Below are 17360 nucleotides of genomic sequence, written 5' to 3' on the forward strand. Positions count from 1 at the left end.
CTCAGATACGTGCTTTGTCCAATGTTGGGTTTCTGAGCAGGAAGCCAGGCGAACCCAGCCCCAGAGAAGGAAAATAAACGCAGGACTTGTATTTTTAGAAAGCGGGCAAGCCCTGCAGCTCAGTTCTCTGTGGAATCTAAACCAGTGGGTTGTGTCTCTAAGTGGGAAGCCAGGACCCACAGACTTCAGGCTGGATAGGGACCTCTCTGGAACACCAGAGTTCTCTACCCCTCTGCAGCTGTCCCTTCAGGTCCCCAGGGCTGTGAGGGACTCCCCTGCTGTCACTGTGGTGTGGGCAATGGCTGTGATGATGGTGGTGTGAGCCAGGCATGTGCTAAGCCTACGATCTCACTCGGGTCCATTGATGGCCCTGAGAAGTAAGTGTGGCTCATCTGGACCACCTGCCTTGAGGCTCCCAGAGTCAGTCCATAGTGAGCAGCCACAGGCTGGGGACTCAGAGGCGGGTGATCTGTGTGAACCAAGGCAGATTTAGCCCTGGCCACTGAGGACAGTTCCTGAGGCATAGCACCAGCCTCTATGAGGGTGGAAGCACTTCCCCCGCCAACCAGCTTAACTGCTATGGTGTAGCAGTTCACCAGCCCTTGGGGCCTTTTAAACCCTCTCCATGACCAGGTTCGAGATGCTTAGTCCTCTCAGTGCCTCTTTCCTTCCCACTAAAGCCTTGCAGGGTACTTTACTATGTGGAATCTGAAATCCAAGGACCAAAAATTTGAGGTCACATGGGACTGGTTTGTTTGTGTAAAGTCTTAGGTAGCCCAGGCTAGCCCTTAGACTCACTATTTAGCTCAGGATGACCTGATCCTCCTGCCTCCACCTTCCAAGTGCAGGGCTTACAAGTGTGTGCTGGATCTGATTTTTCAGAAATAGCAAATCATTCCTGCAATTAAGATGGTAGGAGGCAGACTGAACCAGAGTAGGGAAAAAAGGCTTAAAAGGAAATGGTGAGGTGTTCTTTTTACAATCTGGCCTAAAGGCATAGAAGGTAATTATTTCCAGAATTTTTTTTTTTTTTAAACAAAAATAGCAACAAGCTTAGGCGAAGAGTAGGGCCTCCCAAGTCAGGAAACACTGTGTTCTTTGATACAGGCACATCCCAGCAGGATGGGAAATAACTGTCAGTGATGCCGTTTACAGACATTGGCGGAACTGTTGTCATTTGTGCCAAGATGGTACAGGGGCCACAGGCTACGCTGTGGTTGTGTCACAGTGGGAACTGGCTAGCCGCTTGTGGGCCGTGGGCCTTCCCACCCTTGCCCTCTTGGAGGCTGCAGCCCTGGATATGGCCCCCACCCACACCCTGCCCGTGCCACACACCATTAAGGCCTCCCCTTGCCTTTCCAGTAACTGCTGTGACTTCCAAGGAGTGAGCACCCCACCTCCAACCCAGAGTCCCCATCCAGCTGGTTAGGAGCCCTGCACAGAGGGCAGTTCTGGGTTCCAAACCTAGTCCTGGGAGAAGGAATGGAAACATGGAACAAAAGCCTTGTCTTGAAGTGGTTCTTCAGGGTCAGAGGTCAGAGGCTCCTGCCCCTGCTGCAGGGCATACCTTCTCCCTAAAGACTCATCTGTGCCATCTCCAGGCCCAGATTCAAGATGTCACAGGCTTACCTTATTCAAAAGGAAAAGCCTTTTTGGTCTACTAATAGAAGGACCATAATGCCATGTCTGGGAGAGAACAGGAAGTGACTCCAGGGGAGACGAGAGAAGCTCTCACAAGTAGAGAGATACTACATGGGATACATACACCCGTGATGACCTGGTGAGGCCCAACTGGTTCCACATCTAGGAGAAGAGGAGGTAAGCAGACAGTAGTTCTGGCCTGGCTTGAGGAGCCTCAGGAGAGGTGGGGGGGATGGGGTGGGTGGAGAGATGGCTCAGAGGTTAAGAGTATTGGCTGCTCTTCCAGAGGCCCTGAGTTCAATTCCCAGAAATTACATGGTGGCCCACAACCATCTGTAATGGGATCTGATGCCCTCTTCTCAGTATGTGAAGACAGATTACCCATACACATTAATTAATTGAGAGAGAGAGAGAGAGAGAGAGAGAGAGAGAGAGAGAGAGAGAGAGAGAGAGAGAGAGAGAGAGAGAGAGAGATGTGTGGGAGGCAAGGCATCTGTAGGAAAAGGGCCAGGGCAGTGGAAGCAGTGGTCTGAGGGGGATCTATAGAGAGGACTGTTCCTGTGAGTGGTTACTGCTCACACCCCTCTCCGTTCAGCACCCACCCTGTGGAGGAGATACAAGCCTTTGCTCAATAAAAGAACTTGGTCTAATTTGGCACCTACTGGTTTACCTCACAAGTTTTTGAGATTAAGAACACAAGTTTTAAGTAGGGCCTGGCGATGAATCCCTGTAACTCAAGCTACTCCAGAGACTGAGGCAGGAGGATCAGGAATGTGAGGTCAGCCTAGGCTACATAGGGAGACCCTGTCTCAAAAGAAAGAAAAAAAAAAAAAACAAATATCAAATAATATTTGTTAGTTATGGTCTCACTCCCTCTGTGTTTGATGTTACACACATTCTTTCAGAGTGAGCTGAGAAGCCAGGCATGGTGGCACATGCCTGTAATCCAAGCATGAAAGAGGGCTAGGAAAAGAGAGAGAGAGAGAGAGACAGACAGACAGACAGACAGAGACAGACCGACAGACAGAGAGAGAGACAGAGAGACAGACTGCTGGTGAGTAATGGCGGCTTCCTCGGGGGAAGAGTGTTTGCTACTCAAATTAGGGTCTGAGTTCCAATCCCCAGAACCCACACAAAAAGTCAAGTGTGGTCATATGCGCCTGTACCAGCAGCCCTGGGAGTGGGGGAACAGAAACAGGACCATTGGTGGGGCTTGCTGAAAAACAGTAAACTCCAAGTTCAGTGAGAGACCCTGTCTCTAGGGAACAAGATAGAGGGTCATAGAGGAGCACAGTGCTCTCTTTCCCTGTTACTCCAATGTGTATGCACACACACACACACACACACACACACACACACACACACACACAGAGTAAACTGAAAAAAATAACCTTACAAAAAGCTTCAGAAATGGATATGAGCTGGGCATGGTGGTGCATGCCTTTAATCCCAGCACTCAGGAGGCAGAGGCAGACAGATCACTGTGAGTTCAAGGCCAACCTGGTCTACAAAGTGAGTCCAGGACAGTCAAGGCTACACAGAGAAACCCTGTCTCGAAAAACCGAAAAGAAAAAAAAACACAGAGAACCCTGTCTCGAAAAACCAAAAAAAAAAAAAAAAAAAAAAAAAAAAAAAAAAAAGAAAAAGAAAAAGAAAGAAAGAAAGAAAAAGAATATGGCTAAGATTTTAAGGCAAGAGTCAGGTAGAAGGCACTTCGTTTATTACAGCATCCTAGGCTCCACAAGGCCTTCTTAATTGTGCCTCACAAGGCAGAGGCCATCTTCCTCAAACTCATATGCTTACACGCCAAGCAAATCAGAAAGAATTAGAATTAGTATTCGTAGCAGCAGCAGCACAAGAAGAAGGAGGAGAAGGAGAACGAGAAGGAGAAGAAGAAGAGAAGAAGAAGAAGAAGAAGAAGAAGAAGAAGAAGAAGAAGAAGAAGAAAAAGAAGAAGAAAAGTCTACCTAGTTTCATGGACCAGGAAACTGTTGGGCAGTAGAATGAGATGGATGCTGAAGAGGCCTCTGTAACTTGCTGTCACAGCAACTTACAACCTGCACGCTACCTGATTTCAGGTGTTCTAGGCCCTATGTCATGTCCCAAAGGCCAGAGACCTGAAGGCATCATTAGGTCAGGCCTAACAAAGTCAGGCCTCTGGCTGTTTGTGACAACACTCAAGGCCAATAAACTCACCTAGTGATCGCACTCAGAGATGCCAAGGGCTGAAGTCAGCTTGGTCACCTAGGAGAGAATACACACTCACACACACACACAGGGGCACAGGCCAACTCCTTTGTTCATTCAGGCTTACCCTTTGAAAATATCTCCAGAGTTTTGGCTAGTACCCTAGGCGGCTTTGCTTCACACACACACACACACACACACACATACTCTGGAGTTAGAGAGTTTATGAAGTGTAACCTGTTTGTCGGTGACTAGGTTCCGTTGGGCTTGGCTTCCAACTGTGAGTTTTCACCCGTGACTTCAGCAGGAAGGTTACAGCCTAGCTCCACAGCTGGCAGTGGAGTGAACCTACCAGTGGCTATCGTTTGTTATCCCTTTCCAAACGCTCCAGCAGCTCAGAAGCATGGCTCTGGTGAGGAAATGGATGGCTCTGAGGATTCGCGAACCTGCATTAAACATCACAAAGTCCCCTCCTAACTACTTTGGTCTAGATCCCAGGATACCTTAAAGCATTGCGGGCTGAATGTAGCCAACTCAGGGGACTGGCAAGAAATTTCCGGGACATGTGACACTCAGCACTGTTCTCTTCCTCTAGGCTGGAGAATACCTGGTGGGTCACACAGACATTTCTGGAAGTCCTCGTTATGGCCCCTTCCTCCTTTGATAGTTGCACAACAGAAAGTTCATATAATTCAGAGGGACAGGAAGACTAAAGGGAGGGCTTTCTGTTCCTGGGAGTAGCTTGTGGCCATCTGCCCCTCCTAGGGAAGTCACCAGGAGGGAGTGTAGAGCCTGCTGCCACTGGGGAGATTGACATTTTGGAGGTATTGCTGGTTTTTGAGACTAGGTCTCATGAAGTCTAGTCCGGGCTGACCTCAAACTAGCTGAGGGTGACCTTGAACTCACCTGCCTGCCTTCACCTTTCAAGGGGGGTTAAAACAGCCCTGTACCGCATCAGTCCAGCCAGAGGTCTTAGGAACTAGGACTTGGAAGGACAGATTTGCTTTGTCTTTCTGAATCAAGGTACCTTTAAGAACACTTCAACTGTCCGGCCTGGTAGCACACGCCTTTAATCCCAGCACTTGGGAGGCAGAGGCAAGTGGCTCACTGTGAGTTCGAGACCAGCCTGGTCTATAAATGGAGTCAAGGAGAGCTAAGGCTACACAGAGAAACCATCTCAACAAACAAACAAAGAAACCAAACAAAAGCACTTCAACCTTCACTCACAAAGGCTAATTCCTTCTATGCCAAGAAGTACGTGATGGCTCTGGGCATCTCCAGCAGAGGCAGGATTCCCAGGACGGCTTCTGTCCCCTACACCCCAGGGCTGTGATGCCCAGAGAAAGCAGGTGAGCCCCTGAACTGAATTGTGCTGACTGGGGCTCCATTTCAAACTCAGTCACAAAGAGTGCGATGTTCCCAGGATATGGCAGTTTACAGCTCTGGCTTCTTTCTTCTCGGGTATTTGAAAGCAGGGCTTGTCTGACTAGGTACATTAGAAAAGGATATGTCCCCATACAGGGGGAGAAAGCCTTGTTGTGAAGACACAAAACCTGTTTGGCGACCTGTCACTTCAGAGAGGACAGAAACCTCTCCAGGTGAACACTCTTCCCCTTCCTCTTTCCATCCAGCAGCCTTGGCTGGGGACCAGGGCGAGGACAAGGGACCCAGAGAAGCAAGGCTACTGCTCATCCAGACAGCACCACTATTGGATGACAGAAGCTTGAGAACACAGGGAGCAGTTTAGGGCAAAAATAAGTTTATTAATCTTGCCAGGTCACATCGATAAAGCAGCCAGAGGGAAACAATGCCTTCCTTGTACACCTACCCCAGCTAGAAAAACAGCTGTGGAGCAGACAAACATTTTTTTGATAAGAGTAAATTGTTGTCATATTTATCTTCTCTTCCTCTTTAATACAGGTTAAAGAGCTGAGATCACCTACATTAAAAAAAAAAAAAAAGTCACCACTGAATCCTGGGAAAGGTCAGATCCCGATAGTCAAAGCCCTGGAGACCTGGGAGGAATGCAGTTGGTTTTGAACGGATACTAGGGAAGGCTCCAAACGCCTCGCTGACTGACTCCACCAAGCTCCTTGTGAAAGCTAGCCCCCCACGTGCTCCTAACCTGCTCGCCACTAGCAGTGAGTGCAAAGAAGTCTCCAGTCAGAAGTCAGCTCCTGTAGCACTGACTGATGGCTGAGGGCTCTATGATCAGTCTCTGTGCTGCCTAGTAGGTAGCATCCTGTTGTGTGGCTCTTCCCTTTCTCCTCAAGCGGCAAGAGAATGCAACCTCAGTGAGGAAGAAAGCAAAGGTCAGCAGTTCCGCTGAGGCAGGGTGCAGATGTGAGAGAGGAGGTGAGAAGGGAAGCAGCCCTTCCCTCCAGGGACTGCTGGGTGCGGTGTGGAGACTCTAGTTTGGACATGTGTTTAGAGGAGGTTCCTAACAGCAAAAGAGAAGTTTTTGTTTTGTTCCTCCTAGTTTCCTGAAAATGAAGAGGCGTTTGTAAATATCACTTGAGGAGAAGCTGGAAGCATCGGATGCACCTTTCCTTTTCATTACAATCTTGCTTTGAAATATGATCCTTCAATACTGAGAACTAGACGTTGTTTAAGGATATTACCCCGGGAGATGGTGGCGCACATCTTTGATCCCAGTACTCGGGAGGCAGGTCTCTGAGTTCGAGGCCAGCCTGATTTACGAAGTGAGTCCAGGACAGCCAAGGCTACACAGAGAAACCCTGTCTTAAAAAACAAAAACAAAACCAAGCCGGGTATGGTGGCACACGCCTTTAATTCCAGCACTCGGGAGGCAGAGGCAGGTGGAGCACTGTGAGTTCGAGGACAGCCTAGTCTACGAAGTGAGTCCAGGATAGCCAAAGCTACACAAAGAAAGCCTGTCTCAAAAAACAAAAAAAACAAAACCAACAACAACACACAAAAAAAGAAGAGTGTCACGTCATACAGCTATAGTAAGAAGACCAATGCTTTTCAGCAGACACGACACAGCAGGGTCTTCAGCACTTACAAAGAAGGGACTTTAATCATTTGGGCTTTGGATATAAGTAACAACTAAAGTAACAGTCAACATAATTATGGATTAAATCAAGAGAAAATACGAATAAACAGAAGAAAAAGGTATAACCCTTAAAGAGGAAATAGTATCATACATAAGGTAATGTAGTAAGGTAAGATAAAAATTTGTTTTTCAAAATGTCATCATGAGAATATATTAAGATGCAGTCAAACTCATTCTACTCACAATAAAATCATAGAAAAGGGTTAAAAAGAAATACCTGTCTATAAAGGTGTTTTTGTAAGAGCTGTATTGAGACCTTCAATTATTAAACACTGTGTATTGGCATCTCACTCTGTCAGAAGGGAGCCTCCCAGATCCTTTCAGCAAATCCATCATAAGTAGGAGCAAAATTAAAAGCACTTTAAAAAAATTTTAAAGTCCCTATTTAAGTCAAGATTTTTAAAAAAGTCCGAGATGACTTCAGGAGAACAAGAGCTGGGTGAGTCGCTAGACCGCGGTTCCGACCACTAGTCACTCACTGCACGTAACTTACTAGCCTCGTGGAGTAGCCCGAAAATGTCCGTCAACAGCTCATTTACAAGCTGGAGTCTCAGTAATACCCAACTGGAAAAGAAATGGGCTCTGTTCGGTGCTGCCTGGGCGCACAGGCAGAAGGGTGTGCCTCTCAGGCCAGCCCTTCCCTGTCTATTTTTAGACGTTTTGAGATGCCAGCCTTAAATTGTTTTGATAATAACACTGTGGCCACAGCTCCCTTAAGACAAAGTCTGGGAGAAAAAAACCTTCATGCTGCATAAACCGTGTTCACAGTTTTCTCCTTCAGATCAACCCTGAGACCTGGCTCATGGGACACAACCAGTCAGATTGTTTCCTTTTGTCTATGAGCTACCTTGCAACCCCAAACTAGTAGTGAGGTGACAAAGGTTTTAATTCTTTAAGTTATCAACACAGAACAAAACAACAGGAACTATCTTGCTTGTCTGAAATCAGGAAATCTTACTTGAATTGGGAACAGAACATACTGCAGAGAAAAAAGTCAAGGGCTCATGTGCCCTTAGCCGATTTCCATAATAGGAAGAATTCACAATGCTGGGATGTCTGTGAGAGACAAGGAAGTGCTCATATCCTGTACTTAGATATTGGTGTCTGTGGAAATAGATACTCAAGTAATAAAGAATGTGCATACACAGACACATGATACTCACATGTATGTTAGGATAGGTACATGTATTTACACAGATAGATGCATACACACACATCCCCGGAGCAGATTTTGGACAGTCTAGTGAGACGTGCTTTCTCAAAATTTCCTCCTTTTCCAAACTCCATCTCCTTTTTTTTTTCACTCTCGCAATTCAAAATTACAGTAAATCTTACACTATTTTAAATCTACAATAGAATAATTTAGATTTTCAGTTAAGAAAATGGGGCAAACGAAATTATGTCAAGAAATGAACCCAGATCTAACGGTAAGGTGCCATCTTCCGTCCTTCAAAGACAAACACACAAACAACCAGACCTCAAAGTGTACAATGACACTATAAAAATTTAACGAGCATTTCTCTTTTTTATTTTCGAGGAGAGGAAATCCTGAGCATCGGAGAGCTACACTGGCTTTCAAGTCCTGCACGTGGGATGGAAGGCCAGATCAGAGGTTCTGAACCGAGTCAAGTCCAGGTGGTCCTCCCGTACTTAAGTCACAGGGCCTATGCAGTCATGGAAGCCCACAGGTCCTAAAAGTTATTCCGGGACTCCAGGAAAGGAAAACTCAGAGGGCCTGGTCCTTGCTCTGGGGCCTCTGATGCAATGCTGCACTGGGCGCAGTGGTTGGGGCAGAAGTCACCTGGCTCCTGTGCTTACAGAACAGGACACCCAAGAGCAGACATACAAGGTCTATGCCTACTCCGGCAGTCCCGCCAGTGGCCCTCACAAGTTCTCCTTCAGCAGCCCGAGCTTGCGCAGGGCCTCGCGCCGGGCTTCCTCCGTGGAGCCGCGGCCTGAGAACTGCACTGTGATGCCCTGTGGCCGGAAGCCCACGGCCCGGGGGAGCGAGCCTGTGCGCTTGCGGGCATCCTGGCTGCCATCCAGGCGCGGCTCGTACAGGCTGCGGCTGGCATTCTGGCGTGCCAGCTTGCCGGCTACAGCAGGGCCTGGCCGGAAGGTGATGGTCTTGCTGGTGGGGACGAAGGCACTGGGTTCGCTGCGCAGGGCCTCGTGAACGCTCTGGAAGCCGTTGACCAGTGCTGGTGGCTGCTCCGTCTGCACAGCCCGGGATTGCTGCGCCCTGGCAGGACCTCCCGCACGTGGCACCCCGGGCTCGACAGCCATGGCCGCCCTGTTCTGGGGGCGCACCCCATCCACAGAGCTGCCCCTCTCTTCCTCCGCCTTCTGCCACCGCTCTTCCAACGACGCGTCGCCCGCGGTGATGAAGGACATGCCGTTGATGTTAGCCAGGACCTGGGCCTTGCGCTCCTGCACATTGACAGCTGCCTTGGAGATGGTCTTGTTGAAGTCCTTGCCCGCGCTGTTGGTGACGCTTATATTGCTGGGGAAGCGGTGGACCTTGGGCGCCGGCTGGGCCGCGTGTCGGTGCCACACGCCCAGATGGTCCCCATTTCGAGAGGCTATAGAAGTTGGCGTCCTCCATTCTCCAGGCCTGCCCTCCTTCAAGGGGGACGTGGGAGACAGGGCTTCATTTCCCGCCAACTTCTCAGAAATTTTCTGTGCAATCACCAGAGGAGTGGGCACGGATCGGGGCAGTTTGGGATGTTCTGCCGGAGGAGAGGAGGAGATCAGCTCCTTTCGCGCAGCAGAAGGTGCTAGGACAGGCAGGGAGGGCGGCAGAGGAAACACCTCCGAATCCCTGGAGTCTGGCAGTGGCAGGGAATTCTCAGCGGCTTGTTCCTCACCTTCAAGAACAGGAGCAGTCTGTTTTGCAACAGATGGGGCCCCTGAAAGGAGAAGAAAGACTTTTAAGTTTTTGCATCGGTAAAAGTAGATGCATGGTGTTCCTGCCCACTGCACTTTAGAGAGCCACAGTGGGACACACTACCAACCTCTACAAGGCCTAATCAAAACGCTGGTCGTGCTGCATGGACTAGAAAGAAGGCAGTCCGTTTCATACACGGAGAACCAACAGATTCCTGACTGGATGGTGATGATCTAGAGGCAGAAACAGCCAGTCAGGAAGTGGCCTGGAAAGGTAAGCTTCCGAGGTTCCATCTCCTTGGGGACACGTGACAGGAGGCAAGCAATGACCACCTCATCAAAGGTCTTTACAAAGGAGACACTCAGTAAAGGTCAGGGGTGACCACCTTGAGTCCTAGCACTCACGAGGCCAGAGGAAGGTGGATCTCTGTGAGTTCAAGGCCAGCCTGGTCTACACAGTGAGTTCCAGGACAGCCAGGACTTTATAAAGAGATTCTTCCTCAAAACAAACAAACAAGCTATGAAAATAGCAGGTTAGAGAATTGCTGGGCACATGTGTTGGATTTCCTCTGGTGCGATTACATGAACTAATCTTTGTGAAGGATCAGCTGGGTCAAATTACTTTAGGAACTTCCGCTTCAAAGCAGAAGTGCAGTTAGACATGCAGAACCCAATGTCTCTCTCTGAGGTTGGCTGCAAACCCTCTCTCTCTCTCTCTCTCTCTCATGCATGACTGCAGCAGGTCAGATTCCGAGTCACGCAGTTTGCTTCAAAAGAAAACATTCCTACAGCAAGAATGGTGGCACACACCGTAATCCCAGTGCTTGGGACACAGACACATGAGGACTGAAAGTTAGAGGCCAGGCTGGGCTACCCAGAAAGCTCCAGGCCAGCTGGGGATGCACTCCCAGAAGCTTGTGACAAACATTAGTGTTTATAATCTGAGGAGGCTGTAAGAAAATTTTTGCTCATCATTTCTTCCAGTTCTATCCCATGACTCAATGGGTATAGCATCTCTCTCTATTGGTGCTGCTTCGTACCTTCTCTGCCCTTCTTGGACTGCCTATGAGAGCCATGTGTTAGAAATGGGATATAGTCTTGCAGCACAAATCACCTACACACACACACACACTCACACACACCCACTTATACACCCACTCACACATACACTTTATACACACTCACATACAATCATACATACACACTCATACACACTCATACACACATGCACACACTCATACACACACGCGCACACACACACGCACACACACACATCTATATGCTCATTTGGTCTTTCTTTTCTCTCTCATTTTTTTCCCTTCCAGCTAGTCTTCTTTACTCTGTTCTTTTAGAGTTCCCTTGCTGGAGAGACTAACAAAAGGATGGTTCTCCTTCTAGAAGCTGGAAATACCCAGGAGCATTTGTACTGATGGGCAGGGCAAAGCTACAAGAAGTGCTGGTGTGCCTGGAGTGCACTACCAAGCCAAGCCGACGGCCTATGGTCCTGTGTGTTACTGCTCACCTGCTGCTTGAGGCCCATCTGGAAGGCTCTCAGCTTTCCCAGGCGCGGGTCCTTGCTGTACTAAATCGATGACATCTTCAGGCTCTGAGTGACTGGAAGGGCTCTCTTCCAGAGACTGTGGAGAGTGGCAATGAATGCCACTGTCACACAGGGCTGGCTCATCAAAGTCATATTCCAGGGAATCGAGAGTCTCTTCAAAGAATAGGATGACGTCCTTTTCCTCATGTGTGAGGTGCTTCAGGCTCTCATCATCCTTGAAGTAAGTGATAGACAGTGATGTCAGCAGAGGGGAAGAGTCACAAAAAGTAGGAGTCAATACCTAGCCGGGGGTAGACTTCCCTGTATCCTAGAAAGTCTCTGTCATTTGAGTCACCCCACTGATAATATGTAAGTCTCTCACTATTTTACCTGCATGGGAAAAAAAAAAAGATACTGTGAAGAGATATAGAAAACCCAAGGCCTTCACCCTATGGTGAGCTCTAGCTTGTGGTTGTCAGTGAGTCAGTCAGGATGTTTCCTGCTGCAGCTCTGCTGCCAGGCATGCTGTTGTCTTCACACTAACAAGAGAAACTTCCAGTTACACCCAGGATTCTCCCCTTCTTCCAGAAATGCTGGAGGAATACTCCAAGGGATATTCATTTCTTTGAAAAATATGTCTTTTTTATTTTTATTTTTTTGTTTGCTTGTTTTATTTGGTTTTTCGAGACAGGGTTTCTCAGTGTAGCCTTGGCTGTCCTGGACTCACTTTGTAGACCAGGCTGTCCTCAAACTCACAGAGTTTGTCTCTGCCTCCCTGAGTGCAGGGATTAAAAGCATGTACCACCCTACCTGGCTTTTTCCTGTTATTTTTATTTTTTTTTATCTTTGTGACTTATGCCTAGTTAAGGAAATTAATAAGGTCCCAGGCTGGAGAGATGTTTTAACAGTTAAGAGCACTTGTGGTTCCTGCAGAGGGCCTGGGTTAGATTCCCAGCACCCAGCCACGTGGCAGCTTACAGCCTCTGTACCTCTAGTTCCAGAAAATCCAGCACCCTCTTCTGGCCTCTGTGCACACCAGACGTACACACAAACATAGCTGCTGGCAAAACACTGATACCATAAACAACAAAACCAGAAAGGCGGTGATGCCAACAAAGGGAAGTCAGAAAGCACAAGGACCGATCAGGTGATGAGAGAAGAGCCAGAAAGGCTGCCTTTACATCCGCGGCTGAAAAAGCCTGTCAACCTGCTGGCTACTGTGTGACCTGGATTGAGCCCGGCCAGAAATACAGTGATGGTGATGCTTGAAGGCAGAGCTGCCTGGGGGGCCCCCTCAGAAGCAACTGGGACATCCCAGCAGGAAATTAAGAGTTTATTCTTAAAGAAGGAGTTTGTGGCAGAGCCTGTGATGTTGAGTTGATGGGGAGGAGTGGTACAGAAAGTGGGGGAGGGGGGGCACAATGAAGCCTAATGGATTCCCTGTAGAGACAGAGCACGCTAAGAGTCTTTGGTGGGCGGAAACCTGAAGTGTCTGAGATTCTGGAAAGGATTCTTCTAAGGTAGTGGCTTGGCAGTATCAACTACAGGTGGAGGCCACTCAACACTTCCCACATCAGAAACTTCAACCGGGAGCTGAAAAGATGGCTCACTGGTTACGGGCGCACACCAGGGTTCAGTTCCCAGCACCCCTGCTGGGCAGCTCTCAACTGCCTATAACTTCTGACCTGATGCCCTCCTCTTGCCACAGCAGGCGTTGTGCTTATGTGCACATACTACCCCCTGCCTCAAGCATATACACGTAATTTAAAACTTTTAAAATAAAAAAGAAATCTCAATCCATACTTTTGACAGTCTTGAGAACTAAAGATATAAGTGAGAATAATAACAAACAGCCAACGAAAAACAAAAAAACAAAAAACCAAACCAAACCAAAAAAAAAAAATCCACACTGGCTATATTGAGGCTTGCAGGTTTTCTTGCATCCCGCAGGGAGTTACTGTAACCAAAATGTCAGATGCCTCCTCACTGCACATATCTGCTCTGACTTTCTGATGCCTAGGACATGAAGTGTCCAAGAGATCCAGCAGCACGTGTTGTCACTAAAAACATGCACACACACGAATGTGCACATACATGTACGTGTCAGGAGAGAAGCCTCAGCAGTTAAGGACACTTTATGGTCTTGTAGAGGACCCAGGTTTGGTTCCCAGCACAAACATGGTGATTTACCACCATCCGTAACTCTAGTTCTGAAAGAGCCGATGCCTTCTTCTGACCTCTGTGGGCACCAGGCACTCACGTGATGCACAGACAGACATACAGGCAGGCAAAACACTTAAACACATAAAATAAAACAAAATCACACACACACACTGGTTGGGACATCTGAATGCCATAATGAGTGGCATTCCTGCCTCATCTCTTCACCACATGCCTTATTTTTGTGGGACACCTGGTCCCCACATTCCGCGTGTGCTGCCCCCAGTCACTGTGTGACAGATATTTTTCTATTCATGATTGTCTCCTTTTTCTTTCCTTTGTGAGACAAAGGTCTCTCTGTGTTGCTATCCTGGAACTTGCTATGTAGACCAGGCTGGCCTCAAACTCACAGAGATCCCCCTGCCTCCACTTCCCTCTCAAGTGCTGGGATTAAAGGCATGTGCCACCAAGCCCAGCTCACTCACTGTTTCAACACAGCACCTGCAAGTCTAAAATCATTAGGGCTCTTGGCGTAACAGAGAGCCCTCTAGTTAAGTTTCACCCGTTATGGATTTTGTCAGGGTGACATGACAGAGATAGCAACCATTGCACAAGTGCTGACTGACCTCCACGCTGAGACATGAAGTCTAGAGAACTGTATTCATGCTCCCTCCTTCCTGTGACCTTTATACCGGGCGATGCACAGCCTTGAAAGTATTCTCTTTTTCTTTCTTTCCTTCTTTTTTTCTTTTTCTTTCTTTCTTTCTTTCTTTTTTTTTTCTCTTATTTTGATTTTTTGAGACAGGGTTTCTCTGTGTAGCCTTGGCTGTCTTGGACTCACTTTATAGACCAGGCTGACCTCGAACTCACATTGATCCACCTGCCTCTGCCTCCCCAGTGCTGGGATTAAAGGCATGTGCTACCACACCCAGTTAAATCTTACTTTTAATTATGTGTATATATGTGTTTTGAGAGCATGAGTGGACATGAGTACAGGGCCTGCTGAGGCTAGAAGAGGATGCTGGGACCTGCTATCCACACAGTCCTCTCTGCAAGAATAATAAGCACATGAACCACGAGTTAGTTACCTCTCCAGCCCTATGCACGACTTTCCCCGTCTGCTTTGCTTAGATACAGTCATTCTCCTTGGCTAGGTAGCAAAACTGAAATTGCATTAGCCTGGCTCAGTCTGGCTCAGGGCTAGAAATCTTGCCTAGGATGTCCAAGGTCCTGGGTTCTATCCTCGGCACTATGACATAAAGAGGATGTAAAATTTTTCAAAAGCAAGGTCCTAAAATGGACCTTCTGCTTAAGACACATTCTAATTCGCCACAAGAAGAGGACAGAGTAAGGAAGGACTGTAAGGGGACTCGACAGACAGCTCAGTAGTGAAGAGCATTTGTTCTTGCAGAGGTCCCGTGTTTGACTTGCAGCACCCACATGGTGGAATAGAAGAATGTTAATTCAGAGCATGGCTGTTGTGGCAAGAGACATCCAAAGACTTTCTACGTCTATGTGATCCACCTGGCAAGAGATCACACCCAAAGATCTTCTAGGTCTGTGTGATCTGGCTGGAATACAAACACGCCTTTAATCCAGGAGACAGAGGCAAGCAGATCTGAGTTCAAGGCCAGCTTGGTATACAGCAAGTATCGGGTAAAGAAAGACTTAGGTCCAGGAGTGACAGTACATGCTTTTAATCCCAAACAAAGGGAAAGTTAGTAGAAGGAAGTACCCAGGTTTGAAAGTGATGTCGAATTGAGTGGCAGAAAAGGTGATGAACCAGAGAAGATTTGACAGAATAGGACAGGCCCAACTCTCACAAGAAGAAGAGGAAAGGGAAGCTACTTCAGAGGCAGTTTTACAGAGAGAGGGGGCTGTTTTTACCAAGACAGTAATAGAGAGATGGGTTGCAGAGAGAGAACTCAGGAGAAGATGGAATGAGCCAGAAGATTAGAGCAGATTGATGAGCTAGTTTGAGGCCAAGCAGAGCAATTCTGGGCCGAGAGAGAAGCCAGATAAAATATGTCAGCTGGGAAAAGAGTTTGAGCCAGAACAGCTAAGTTAAACCAGCCAGCCCAGAGCTCAGAAAGAACAAGAAAGAGTGAGCTTATTAAGCAGTTAAGTCTCATTCTAGGCCTAGGTTAGATTGTACAGAGGCTGGAAGCTTCCAGGACCAGGCCCAGGCTAGCGGACAGGCAGTTAAGCCTCCCAGATAACAACTGAACCAAGAGAAATTACTTTTAGGTGATGGCTCACTGTCACCTGTCGCTTCAGTGCCAGGGGTGGGGGGGCGGGGTTCAGTTTCTTCTTTTGACCTCCATAACCACCAGGCACAGATGTGGCATACACACGCGCGCGCGCACACACACACACACACTCACACACAAACACACTCACACTCACGCACGCATGCACGCACAACACTCATATACATTAAAGAACAAAAAGATGGACTATAAAGCCCATCTAACCCAGCCCGAGAGCAAGCAGTCCCCCATGAGACTTGCGGCTGGGAAACAGGCTCAGCAGAGTGCTCCCCTCATGTGTGCTCGTGTCTGTACACATGGAAAGGCCTGGCTTCCCAAGGGTCTTACAACTACCTCACAAAGGAGCCAAGCCTACCGAACCAAGTCCTTTGCTCGCCTTCCACTTCGCCCTTTCTAACCCTATCCCAGCAAGTACCAACAGAGCTTGCAGAGAGACCTGCATGAGTCTCCTCGGGTCTCTCAGTGCTCCCGGCTCCTTCTGCTGACTGCGCAGCATGAGATACAAATCAGCTCCGACCGATCTGCTCAGAGACAAGACTCACCCTAGATCACTTGGACCCTTGCATCCTCACCTGAGGGCTTTCTCTCTAGGGTCGGGGGTCCTGAGTGGATGGTGTGTTTTCTTTGTAATCAGCCAGGCCCGGAGTCCTGGACCCTGTTAAGGTCAAACATGCTGTGGGCTAGGTGTGGTGTCTAACTTCAAAGACTTGAAGCTTTCTCCTGATGAAGCTGGACTCTGCACATGCCCGGGAGAGGAACGAAGGCGAGGCAGCGGAGTGGCGTACAGCGGGGCTAGAGAAAGGGGCACTTGGCACTAGGCCAAGACGGTTGCTGTCTACTCCTCCCATTCCGGGAAGATGCTGAACACTGCCTCTGACAGGGATGTAAGAGGGAGACATTCCTGGCCCTGAGGGAGAGGCTGGGCAGGGAGAGGTGTGGCAGGGAGATATATCCAGAGTCAGAAAGGAAGTTATGGCCAGGGGACGGTGGCAGTGACCGAGAATGGGTGCAGGGTTTCTTTGGGGGGGGGGGGGGGGTGGGGAGGAGGATGTCCTAGGATTGACTATGGTGATCTTTATATACTCACAGAAACCATTTATTTTAACTGACACACAGAACATAAAAATTGAGCATATTTATGGAGTACTGTGCGATACCAAACTACTCCAGACAGACCCATCTCTTTAGACATTTTTCACAGTGGTGAAAACTTTCAGAATGGTTTCTAGGCTTTGCATGTATGGTAAACATCATTGCTTCCTGTAGTCAACTATGCAACTGCACACCAGAACTTGTTTTTAGCTGACTGTGACAAAGTATCTCATTAAGCGCAATGGTCTGCATCTGGTTCCATCCATGTTGTCACAAATGACATGATTTTATTCTTTCTTTCTTTCTTTATTTATTTTTAGTTGAATTGCATCCACTGTGTCTATCTATGTAGCACATTTTCTTCATCCCCTAACTGGATGATGGGCACTTAAATTGTTTCCACCATGTCTTTGTGTGTGTTTGGAAACAGGCTCTCACTATGTATCCGAGGTTTGAATTCACTATGTTACACAGGCTAGCCTTAAACTCATGACACCCCCCTGACTAC

The 17360-nt window shown here is 48.1% G+C and overlaps 1 protein-coding gene across 1 annotated transcript in view; it reads right to left on the reverse strand.

Annotated features, from left to right (window-relative positions):
* Positions 1–8564: 8564 nt before the first annotated feature.
* The window catches only part of Proser2 (proline and serine rich 2), a 33220-nt gene continuing 24424 nt past the window's right edge, over positions 8565–17360 (reverse strand). The window contains exons 3-4 of the mRNA XM_051151360.1: positions 11313–11565; positions 8565–9813 (exon numbers count right to left, since the gene is read on the reverse strand). Of these exons, the coding sequence (XP_051007317.1) occupies positions 8789–9813; positions 11313–11565 (1278 nt within the window). The 3' untranslated portion in view covers positions 8565–8788. The remainder of the gene's footprint in view (positions 9814–11312; positions 11566–17360) is intronic.

This window comes from Acomys russatus, chromosome 9, assembly GCF_903995435.1.
Source record: "Acomys russatus chromosome 9, mAcoRus1.1, whole genome shotgun sequence".
Lineage (NCBI taxonomy): Eukaryota > Metazoa > Chordata > Mammalia > Rodentia > Muridae > Acomys > Acomys russatus.